Below are 13512 nucleotides of genomic sequence, written 5' to 3' on the forward strand. Positions count from 1 at the left end.
ATAAATTTACTAAAATAAAATAACTTACTGGAATATAAATACATAAAATAATCAAAACACCTTAGTAATTACAGCAACGAAGTATTTAATAAAATAAAAACGTTTTCGACTATATTTAATAGTCTTCTTCAGTTAAGCCTCTTTAAAACGAAAACGAACGTAAAATAGAATGCAAGCAATACAACAGTTTAAAAATTAAAATTAATTACGTAAAACGTAAATAAAACGTTAATAATTTTTTACGTTTTTTTAACGTTTTATTTACGTTTTACGTAATTAATTTTAATTTTTAAACTGTTGTATTGCTTGCATTCTATTTTACGTTCGTTTTTGTTTTAAAGAGGCTTAACTGAAGAAGACTATTAAATATAGTCGAAAACGTTTTTATTTTATTAAATACTTCGTTGCTGTAATTACTAAGGTGTTTTGATTATTTTAATAAATTTACGTAATATGCCCAAGCTCCAGCAGCAAAATAAAATATTTACAAGGTTTTCAATGGTCTTAAGCCCTCCATCTTCAAGTTCTACAGTCTTTTGATTGTAGAACAATACTTGTAAAGAATGTTTTAATTTTGAAAAGTAAAATGCCACATGCATTGGAATCTTTAAAATTCAGAACTTATAAGTCCTGATTAGTTGTTTTGTGCTAGTGATATGTCTGGTCTTGTAGTATAATTTGGAGAGAAGACATCCACACACACTTGGACTAAGCAAAACTTATATGTATATCAAATAACAAATTGCACATATGGCACTTGGAAAAAATGAAAATGAAACAAGGGAAGAATCAGCCATCAACTATAAACATAGCACCTCCCTGACCTAGGCTTGGAGGGCCTTATTTGAGATTTAAAAAATTACATGTATGACCGGATACATCAATAGCACAAACTGATCAATCAGGACTTATAAGTGCTGATTTTAAAGATTCCAATGAAAGTGACATTCTACGTTTCAAAATAAAAACATTCTTTGCAAGCATTGCTCTACAATCTAAAGACTATAGAAACTGAAGATGGGAGCTTAAGACACCAAAAATGTTTGACATTGTAAATATTTTACTTTGCTGCTGGAGTTTGGGTGTATTATGTAAATTTATTATCAGTTTCAATCTTGTATGCTATGTAATTTTTCTTTAACAGTACTATACTAACCTTTCTTGTTGAATATGCTTCATATATGCTCAAGCTGGCTAATTGTTATATCTCATACTGTGTAAATATTGAATGGTAGACTCTGAATTGGTTCACACCTGCAAAACATTTTAGCTTTAAACAGAGAGCTAATTCACATGCTCTTGTATGATAGGCCTAGATATTATGAGGCTGCATTAAATTTATTATTTACAAGATAACTATACATTATTATATCAATGAAAAACTTCTCAGTATTTAATATATATGTGTTAGATCAGTGTTTCTCAACCTCTAACGAATCGTCGCCCCCTTCAACGTAGTATTGCCCCCTTCAATAAAACCGTTACGTAGTATCGCCCTCTTCACTACAAAATTCCGATGCCGAGAAACAAGGCTAATGCCAAATTCGTACTGCATTGAATAGACTAGTAACTAGTGTAATGTTATTTGTTTAATTATTGTACGATATAATGAATAAAATATCTAATTGTTCTTAATATAAAGTTTTACTATATCGCCCAAAAAATTGTTTTACGCCCCCCCAATATAAATTGTTACTAATTGCCCACTCAACATGGAAAAACGCCCACATGGGGCGATATCGCCCCTGTTGAGAAACACTGTGTTAGATATATAAAAGAATTACTTTTTTGGCTATATTTATAAAAGTTAAATATTTTATATAGTGTGTCCCAAAAAGACCATGCTAGACTTTTATTTCTGATCCTAATAGATACAGTACTGTACTTTGAAACTTTTGGCATGTTAATAGATCTAAAAATTGCATTTTTTTGCATACTATTTTGATAATTTAACATTTGAACTTAAAAATAGTGGTACTTTAAAATTTCAAGTAGTAACATATATCTTACAGCATGTTATTTCAAGGAGTTCTTTTACACTGAATTTAACAGTGCAGCCATATTTTCAAATTGAATGTGGCATTCAGAAGTTACACCCGTAAACCTCAGCAGGCTTTCAGGTATAACCTAAACCTTTGATTTGGTTCTATTAAAAGTAAAAATGATACAGTACTGAATTCTGCTATTATTATCTAATATCAATAATCTTCCAACTGATCTAATCCAATAGGGATACTTTATTCTATCCATATTCTACAGGTATGGGTAATAAATAAAAGCCCAAAATTTATTGGCTTAGTGAATATTCAATTTGTTTGCTAACTCATCAAAATTCCAATATAAAAATTAAAAGTTTACAAATTGATTTATGGGCTCCTTTTAGAATCAAACTCCATGCAACTGTATCTAATTTCAAAATAACTATTTAAAACAATGGAGTCAGATTAATTATCAAATTCTTACTTAATTGTATTGTAGAAAAATATACGAGATATCAATTTTTCTTTCCTTTCTGACTTACGTGATGTAAGGAATTTTAATACAACAGACTTGTTTAATTTAAGAATAATGACACAGTTTCAGATTATTGAATAATAAACATCACAAAGCCCAATAAGTGTATAGAAACATCCAACAATTGCCTATATGATTGAGATACAATTATTTAATAAATTATTAAAATTATAATTATTAATTTAGTTAAGAAATAGTGCCTAATGTCTACCTGTAGTAGCAAATTACTTTGTGTTAATTATTTAAAATTAGTGGAATTGTAGCCTGATCATTTAGGCAATCATTGGATGTTTGTTGTGTAATTTTTTTTTCTTTTTCTAATTTTATATACAATTAGGGAATAGAATTAAGGGAATATTTTTCTGTTGGGTCGCTAATAATAATTGTTAGAGATGCTGATGTTCATTCTGTTAGTAGTACATTTTTTAATAGGAAAATCAGAATTACCTATGATAATTTTTCATCAGTTTTCTAGAAAGGGTATTATATGTTGCACTGCAAAATTGAAAAATATTGTTACATATAAGTAAACTTGCAGTATCAATTTTTTGTTATTCTTTAAGTGCTCTATCTCTATCCACTTATATTACATGTAAACAATGCTTACACCTGATATCAGCATGTGTAATATGTAAGAGTACAAAAATGTGTAAGAGTACAAAAAGCCATGTCTTACACCATGGTAGTAGATTTTAAAATACTAATGGTAAACATCTTTATATTAATTACTTAGTTGTACTTCTATCTGATTATGAGAACCACATAGATATGGTATAAAATCCTTTCCAATCTGTGGAAGCTATAACTTATATTTTACATAATTTAATAAAATATCTTTTTTTCTAACAGTCAGTAACTAACTGAATATTTTATAAAATAATTATCATCACATACATAAATACATAATTGAATTTAGCATTACCAGATCTTCCATTGCCAAAATTTCTATGCTTTCTCTTTCAACAAGAACTTTTATTGTATTGACTCCGCAGACTACTTCATAAAGTCATGATTGATAGAGTATAGAAAAGATGTAATTAGTAAGAAAGGTTTTACAAAGTTGGCATTTTTGTACTTGCTAATAATTTCCTGTATGTTTAAAGAGTATTTGGAATTAGAGTTTTATAAAGAGGAGAAAATCCTTTAAAGCTGCTTTCTCTGTTTCCCTTTGAAACAATTACCAAAATTAACTTGGCTTCAATTAACAAATCAACATTTAACTGTACATAACATCTTGTTTATATTCTTTAAAAATAACTGTCAGAATTCATAATTTTGCTTAAAAAATATTTTTGTTTACTGAAATAATTTTTATATGTTTAAATTAATGTACGTATATAACTTATATAAATTATACAAATACAGTTACAGTTATACAAATGCAGTTACACTACTCAGATGGAGATCCAGGTAGTGTAACTAGCATTGCACAGCAAATGGGAGTTGTAGGTTCGAGTTACATAAATTATTGTATTGAAAAATTTTGTAAATCATAAAATATAGTTTGAATTTAAATTTGAACATTTTTTTTATCTTTCCCTTTTGTGCTCAAACTTTTGAATTGAAGAAACATGCTTAATTGGTCAAAAGTATTTTTTTTTTTCTATGAATATATTTTAAAATTGATCAAAATATTCACTGATTTAATATTGCAGTTGAATTGCTTTCATGGATGGAATGATTACTTAATTTTGTAATGTAACTGTAATAGAAATCTTAGGTAGTTTAAGTAAAACTGTTTTCAGGTCTTACTAAAATTTTTATATATTAAATGTCAAGACAGTTTTCTTAAATTCATATATATGAAACAAAAATGTTTTTAATTTGAACTAATAGATAATCATATACATACATAATTTAGATCACATACTAGCATTTTCTTACTTAATAAATTAAATAAATGCAAAATATTATTGGTAAGTAGATATAAAAAAATTTAAAATTAATATTGATATAAGTTTGAATATTTAAAACCACTAAATTTTTATACAATAAAAATAACTTTTGTAATTTAATTATTTTTCTAGATGATTATTTTTTAACTTCTGCCTTTTTGAATAAAGAAGTAGAATGGAATTCTGATAGTGAAGATATTACATTAGAAACAGAAAAAATAAATTGGGAAAAAAATTTTTCACATTCTATATCAAATAAATCAAATATGATACATGATAGTACAATGGACTCGGGATTAGGTTCAGCTAAATCCTTATCTCCAAGATCTCCTGAACCTGAATGGAATAGTAATGTTGATTGTGAAATGAGAACTGAGCATTTAATAGAAGATCCTGCATCAGTATTATTTAACATATTAGATATAAAGGAAGATTCTTGGAATAGTGATGAGCCACCACGTAAAATACCAAAAAAAGATGATTCCAATATATTGTCCTTTAACAGTCCATCAACAATAAATAATGTATCTGTTCAAAATAATCAACTAAATTCTTTGAAAAAAACTACTACTGAACCAACTACAAGTAATTTACAGAAATCTTTATGTAATGAAACTAAAAGTTTGAAGAATGAACATACACTATCAAAAGAAAATGATGATAAAAATAGCAAACCAACATTGAAAGTTTCAAATTTTACCGAAGAAGCTACATTTGGTGAACACGATATACAAAATAACAGTGAAACACCTGACTTAGCTCACTTGCAAAAAACTTTGAGAGCTTTAATAAGGTATTTAATTTTCCAATATAAACATTTAATATTCTAAAATTAATCATTTAATTACTTTAAATTCAATTATGAATTCTGTTCAGCTTTCATACTTATGTTATGTATAAAAATGATCTGTTTTGTTGGATCATAACTTATGCAGAATTATAAACAAGCACTTTAGAAGAGTAGATAGTTTATAAAAAAAAATTTTAATTTATCTAATTTTGATTTAAGATTTAAATCATTAATTTCTATTGTAGTAGAATATGTAATATTTGAAGATAGTTCCACAGTTTATGATAATTTGAATGAAGTTATAGTAAACTTTATACATGGAATTAAATTTCAAATATTTAAATAATTTTTTTCCTTTTGAGATCACAAAAGTAAGGTTATATCTTTCTTTGGTATTAGGTTGGATTGCTAATTTCTAAATTTATAATAATTAATGCATATTTAATGTAATTAAATATACATAAATTATATGTATATGTTACCGGCCATACCCAATTTCAGGCCAAACTAGTTTATCTCACACGTCAGGATATATTAATTTAGCCTAGGACAATCTAGTTTGGCTTAGGCTGAACTGATTTAGAATTATTATTTAAGTCAGGCCTGACCAACCCAAATTGTTTCATAGGCCACTTGGATCACGTGTAACATTACAATGGGCCACAATTTAGGTAAACATGCTTTTAAAAAAGTAAAACAAATACAAAATGAATAAGATTTTATTGTTATACCAAGAGTTCATACTTGCACTTGCGCATTATAACAATGACACATGCAAATTTTCATTTATTTAATTGTTTTGGTATGCACAAAACAGAAAACGAGAGTTTTAATAGATATATAATATCGCTTAGTGGGCCACACAATTTAATGTGATGGGCTGCATGCGGTGGGTTGGCCAGGCCTGATTTAAGTATATTAATGGTTAAAATAAAATTAAAAGGCAATCATGAACAATATTTATTCAAACATAGTCTACTTAATTATAAAAAACGGTATTGATTAGAAGTAACACAACACTTGTACAAAACTATAAAATAAAAATAAGCTAATCAGTACTTATCAGTTTGTGTTTTTTTATTAAACCATGCACTTTTAAAGGTAATTAACAATCAAAAATATTTTCAAAAATTCAAACGAAATAATAAAAATAACTTTTAAAGTCAAACTAAAGTTAAAAATGAACTTGTTTGTGTTTCTTAGTGTAACATATAAAATATTTAATCTTTTATTTATTTTTACAGGGTGGGTTAAAGTGTACCTAGGTAACCCCAATGGCGGCACTTCGGACTGTTCATACTCCCGGCGGACTCCTCCTGGAGGGGAGCCGCTGGCAGGCCACCCATTGTTTAACATCACTAGGTAGTTCTTGAACAAAAAAAAAAGGAAACGTTTACTAAAAATGTAGTTAACCTAACCAAAGCACCGCCAATGGGGTTACCTAGGTACTGTACACTTTAACCACTGGGTATACTGTGGTGGCATTTCGAATTACACAAAATCATTTTTTTTTTTTTCACTGGCACCTATTTGTAGTACATAAATCAGTTTGGTCTAATGTATTTAGGCCAAACTAGATTATCCTAGGCTAAACTAGTATATCCTGACATGTGTAGGATAAACTAGTTTGGCCTGAAATCAGGTTTGGCTGGTAACATATATATGATTTGTATATTTAATGTAATTAAATATACATATTTTACAAACATATATTTTAGTAAAAAGATGTTAAATACATAGTTTTCACTATTATTGGTAATTTTTGTAATCATAATATGAGAAACTACAACATAAATTAATTTTTAACATTTTTTTCAGTAACTATTTGTTTAATAGAAATCAAAGTAAAAGTATCAGCTTAATAGAAATAATTAAATCATTTTTAATTTAATAAATTATAACATTTTTTGTGTGATGATAAAATTGTGTAATGAAAGTGATTAGATGATTTATTGTCTAATCACTTTCATTACATGATTTATTAAAGAAACAACTAAACTGATAAAAGTATATATTAAACTAAATGCATGATATCCTATTGTTATGTATTTAATTTCAAATTCTTTAGGAACTATAACATATCCAGACTAAGAGAAATTGATTTAGTGGTAATTATATTGTTGCAGTTACTCACTAGAATATGAAGATTATTTATCACAAAAACTGATTATCAAAGCATTTTTAATGAAAATCAAAAAAAAAAAAATTAACCATATCTTATACATAATTATGAATATTCAGAAACACAGTTTTATTCAGAAGATATGGCTTTGATATACTAGGGCTATTTTATTTGCAGTGGCAATAGTGTTGTAACTTATTAATTTTAAAATAAAACAAATGCATGGTGGTCACAATACTTCAGTACAGTCTCCACTGTTGTAGACTACACACTGTGAAACTTCTGGGAGGCAGTGAACATCATCAGTAGTGTCATTTTTAGCCTATATCTAGAGAGACTGACTGCCCTAAGATGAAAAAGATACTGTCAATGTCTTGGAAGATCTTGTTATAAGACATTTCTTTCATTTTTTGGGAAAAGGTCAAAGTTGCATGGATTTATGTAAGGTAATATGGTGAGCATTCAAGTATCTCTCACTGCCATCTGCTTAGCAATGTCTTCACTTTTGAAGAAGAATGGCTACACCACGTGCAAGATAGTTGGTTGCAATTACAGTAACTCTGGTCTTTTGCAATGACATGTTGGATAATGATGATGATCAAAGAAGTATTAGTAATATTACCATTAACTGTTTGTCTCAGTGGCGCACATGAATAGGATAAGAGGATCCCTTGGAAGCCATATGTAATGATTGTTAACACTTTCACTTTATTCGGTTCTTGCCACAGTTCAACTTCTTGGGGTGCAAGAATGATTGGCATTTCAGCTCCTTTTTATAAGACCTGGCCCATGTTCCATCAGTTTCAATAATCTGATAAAGGAAGGATTCTTCTGAATGTCATTCAGAGCATGAAGCACTCATTTTGCAGCAGTTTTATATATATTCTGTTTCTCTGTCAAGTTGTTGTAAAGATTGGAAGCTGCAATGCCTAGTTTTGCACATGTTTCTTGGTAAATTCATCAGTGATCATTCTCCAATAATGTCAAAACAGCTTCCATATATTCTTCATCTATTGCAAGTGATTGCTACCATGCATAATTTTGATATTCTTCCATCTGTGACAAAAAGCTCTGACCCATCAGGCAACAGTACCATATGGCATGTACTATTTTCTTGCATTTTGTTCTTGTGCAGCTTGAACTTTGATGAAACATCATTGTTATTGGGGAGTAAACATTGCTTATGGTGATAAAATAAATATTTAAATGTTTGTTTTCCTCCTATTTCTTAGACACACAAATTTATTACAACACATGCACAAACCTTTAGGAAAAAATATTTGATGGACTTTTGGTAATTTGCCAGGTTACTGCCAATTTTCAGCAATATTGCCAGTTCAAAAAAAATAGCCCCAGTATAAACTTTTGATAAGAAATACACAAGTTTGACAGATTAATGATCAATATATGATTTAAAAATGCATATTTTGGAATTTAAATTTATTAAGAGAGTAGTAAATTGACAATTTGTATTTTGTGTATAGTTCAATAACCTGTTTGTTTCATTCTTCTTAAATTTTTGAAAAACAGTGTTGTTCAGAAATTTTGATTTTTAATATACAGTAGAGCGTCGTTTATCCGAAGGTCGGTTATCCGAAAGAATTCCAGTTGACAAATTTAAACTTTCGCCAGTGCTGTGGCGCTGCAATCTTTGGCTATGTCTTCGGCTACTCAAATATTTTACGTTTTTGATACTAAATTAACTTCTGAAGTATAATTTTTTATTGTTTTTATATTTTTCAATATATTTATTTTGTTTGTACAAAATAAAAAAATAATTTTTAACGATACAATAGTCTTCGTTAGGCTTAACGTCGACGAAAATTCAACGCAAAGCGACACACAACGGAGAAAAATTTCAACACGGGATAAATTAATATATTTTTTCGTACATAATTGGTTATTCGAAAAATAAGTTATCCGAACAACCCCAGTCCCCAATTGATTCGGATAAACGACGCTCTACTGTAATTATAAATATTAGATTGGATGAAAAAATTTTTTTTCTTCAGTTTACAAAATATGTTTTAAAAAATACAACTGAATAAGATTTTTTTTTAATATAATTCAAATTTATCATCTGTCATGGTCTAATTGTTATGCTATTGTTATATAAATAATTACTATTTATATAATAATGTAAATTATTATAAAATTTTAAAAATAATGAAGCAAATTACAAATATGATTAAATTAATGAATTTATATAATTACTTTTTAATAAATAAATCCATTTAGTTTTAAGAAATCTTATCACTGAAGCAACCAAATAATGCAAATTTTATTATCTCCTTTAAAATGTACAATATGATTTTTTATACATTTTATAAAACTGGTAATTTTTGAGATAGAATAGATTAGTGCCATCAAATTTTAAGATTATATTATTGAAAAAATATTTATGGAAATGACTTTTAAAATTTTGTAGGATAAAATTTTTTGCAATTGAATCATTCCACATTATTTTAACAATAATTTCAGTGTGTGTAAAAGAATTTTCTGAAATTTTGTATGAAACTTCCTTATAATGTGAAATACAAACTCCAAGCTCTTAGATCCGGTAAAAGAATTTTTCCGCGGCAAAGTCTATTACGACATTCATTCTTCTGAACATAAATGAAATAAAAATATACTTAGTTAGTTTTTGGTCAGTTATTAATAAAATAATGATTGCACAGAACTTATTATAAATAACAGGAATTTTACTTTTTTTAACTGTTAGTGTAATTTGTTTAAACTAGGGTTTGCAATATCAGATCAAAATTCAATACTGGTATTTTGATATTTTTTAATAATACAGTAAAACCTTGATTTAATGAACTGTTAATAAGTTGGGTGAGAGGGTATCTGTTAAAGCCAAAAGTTTGTTATATAATAAAGTGAATTTTCTTAGTGAAAATGTTAAAAAATTGACAAATTACTTACTTTATCTGTTTTTACTTATGTAGATACATTTGTGTAATTAAAATTATTTATGCTTGAGAAGTTTTAACTTCAGACAAAAGTTTTCTATACATATTATTTATATACTGCCCTTACTATAGTTTTAAAACTAATAAGGGTGCGACTATGCAGACGTGAGCGAGCGAGAATATGTGGCGAGAAGAGGCGAGACACGATAAATATCAAAACCTGTCAGATATGTGCGAGAACCAGAAATTCGCTCTCGCTAGCGTTATTTCTCGCTTCTTGTTTGTGCATGGTTTTCCTTTGCATAAACTAAATCGTTTGCAACCTCTCGCTCGTTCTAAATTTGCGTCTGCATAGTCACACCCTAAGAGTATATGATCTAAATCACGAAAGTTATAAATAGTTTTTTGGAAAATCTACTTTGAACTCTTGGATTAAAAAATAATATGTTAATTTAATTAGGTATAAAATGCATTTTAAAATTAATAGGGTGTTAATTTTCACACAAGACATGCAGTTCTATTATAAAAACTAGTATATTTAATAATCATATTTAAAATATACCAGTTTTTAAAATATACTAATTTTAAATATATACGTATTTAAAATAATCATATTGAACATATTTAAAAAATTCAACCATATACTGGACATGTTAATACATTTACTTACGTACTGGATATTATTGATACTAAAACACTTAAAGTACACTCTCAATAAATCATTAAAATCATTCTTTGTTCAGTCTTAAAAGGATAATTGTAACAAAATAATTAATAATGGTAAACAGAAGGGCTAGAAGCATGCAATATAATATGTAAACTTTAAGTTGATAGAAACAAGTTTGAGGCCATTCCTCCTGGTTTTCTATTGATGATTCTTTTCCAAACTCAACTTCAATATATTTTTGAAAGATGGTATCATTTATTGTTAGTGAGAATCTAAAATGTTTTACTACTTTCCATTTCTTATTAATAAGTGGATACAGTTTGTCTAATAATTAATTTTAATCATCAAAACTCTGAATAATTTCCAAACAATCAGCATTTTCTTTGATTATGGTTTTACTATTGCTCTCTACTTCAGGCATAAAATTGAATTTCTTCTTCATTTTTCTTGTAACATAGCATGAAATACTTATTACACTGAAATGAAATGGCATGGGCAAAGCAAAGTTTATAATAGAAATTTCCTTATAATAAATGTTGGATAATCAATAAAGTATCATTTTTATTATGCTCACAGTTTCTTGATTTAAAGTTAAATCATACTTTTTTAATCTTTGTCAATGAACTCCAGTCTTCTGACAAGGATAATAATTTCAGATAATTCCAAACTCCAAAATGTGTATATGTATTTTTAAATCTATATATCTTGTGTTTTTGTAGACATTCAGTTGTCAAGCATCAGATTAAATCTTTTTTCCTGGTGATTTTGTATCTGATAACTCTATTATATATAATTTTTTTATAAACTGATTTGTCATATTTTAATACATGGTCACAAGTAGTACAGTAGAGCATCGATTTTCCGACTCAGTTGGGGACTCAGGTTGGTTGGATAACTGAAAAAATCGGATAACCGAAAAAAATGAAAAAAGTGCATTATTAGTATAGTATATTAGTATATCCCATGTAATTAGTATATTAGTATATCGCTATTAACCAAATTTGCGTTGAATTTTCATCGATGTTAAGTTTAACAAATTTTTTTAAAATAATAATCATCGATATTGTATTGTTAAAAATTATTTTTAAATTATTTTATTGCTCACAAAATAAACAACCACTCATAATTAGAAAATTAAGTCTTGTTTAAATACTGGCCTCCCTTTAATGGTTGAGCCATGTTGCCAGCTAAAACATGCAAAGATTTAACAAAAATAATATTAAAGTAGCCAAGACATAGCCAAATATTGTAGTGCCACATCACTAGCAGACATTTGAAATTTGCCGACTAGAACGGTCGGTTAACTGATGTGACAGTTAATCGGGGGTCGGATAATCGATGCTCTACTGTATTTATTGATTTTGGTAATTTGAAATCTCTAATGATAAGTGATTTCCTTAATTCAATAGATGTACAGTAATAAAAATATTAAATGGCAGTCCCTCAATCACTATCATTTTCAACAAATCCAAGAAAGGACTTGTGTTAATTTTTAAAAAACTAGTATTATTTTTATTTAGATTTGTCTGTCTGTATTGGTTTCACTAGATGTCAAACAAATGGCTCCAATATATTTTGACTTCAATATATCAAATGGTTGATATACTTTCAATAACTTTTGTGAACAGTGTTTGTGGATCACTAGATCTTTTAATTCATTGTTACTTCACATATTTAGCAAACTATCCTGATTTTTCATTTAAAAGCAATACAGCCAAGCTGAATTTTTCTTTGATACTATTTTTGAATTCTTTAAATTGTTTTGTATTGTTATTGTCAGCCAGGATTAGAGTATTAAAATTCCAGTAGAGCATCGTTTATCCGAAAGTCGGTTATTCGATACGTCAGTTAACCGAAAGCATTCCAGTTGGCAAATTTAAATTTTAGCTAGTGCTGTGGCGCTTCAATCTTTGGCTATATCTTGGTCTACTCCAATATTTTTTTTGTTGGTGTGTGTTTTAGCTGGCAGCACTGGCACATTTGTGTGGTCTTTTTCTGAGGACTCTGTGTTGTGCTGAATCGAACGTTTTTGATACTAGATCAACTTCTAAAGTATATTTTTTTTGTTTTTATATTTTTCAATATATTTATTTTGTTTATAAAAAATAAAAAAATAGTTTTTAACAATACAATAGCCACGATTATTATTTTAAAAAGTTTACGTTAGACTTAACATCGAGGAAAATTCAACGCGAAGCGACACGCAACGGAGAAAAATTTCAACATGGGATAGGTTAATATATTTTTTCGTACATAATCAGTTATCTGAACAACCCCAGTCCCCAATTGATTCGGATAAACGACGCTCTACTGTAGTTTTGATTTTTAATGTCATTGTTTATTCTTAAAATTTATTTATTACTATTAATTTCATTAGATGCATAAAATTGATTCAACATTTTATTATAATCTTTGCATATGGAAATACTTATGCATGTATTAATTCATATCCTAATTTAACTTCTATTAATAATTATATTTTTTATATTTTTGGGAATACAGATTATAACTTATTATGTAGAAGCCTTTTGTTAATTTAAGCCAAATTAATAATTTGATAAATCATTTCCAATTGTCATTTGTTTAGAACTATAGCAAACTCAGATACAATG

General features: G+C 27.7%; 1 protein-coding gene across 5 annotated transcripts in view; it reads left to right on the top strand.

The window, feature by feature from the left end:
- The window catches only part of LOC111621358, an 82686-nt gene that overhangs the window by 47848 nt on the left and 21326 nt on the right, over positions 1 to 13512 (top strand). For all 5 annotated transcript variants that reach the window (XM_023363465.1, XM_023363469.1, XM_023363468.1 and 2 more), the window contains exon 3: positions 4542 to 5202. In XM_023363465.1, the coding sequence (XP_023219233.1) occupies positions 4542 to 5202 (661 nt within the window). The remainder of the gene's footprint in view (positions 1 to 4541; positions 5203 to 13512) is intronic.

Source organism: Centruroides sculpturatus, unplaced genomic scaffold (assembly GCF_000671375.1).
Source record: "Centruroides sculpturatus isolate CEXI.00-Female unplaced genomic scaffold, Cexi_2.0 scaffold275, whole genome shotgun sequence".
Taxonomy (NCBI): Eukaryota; Metazoa; Arthropoda; class Arachnida; order Scorpiones; family Buthidae; genus Centruroides; species Centruroides sculpturatus.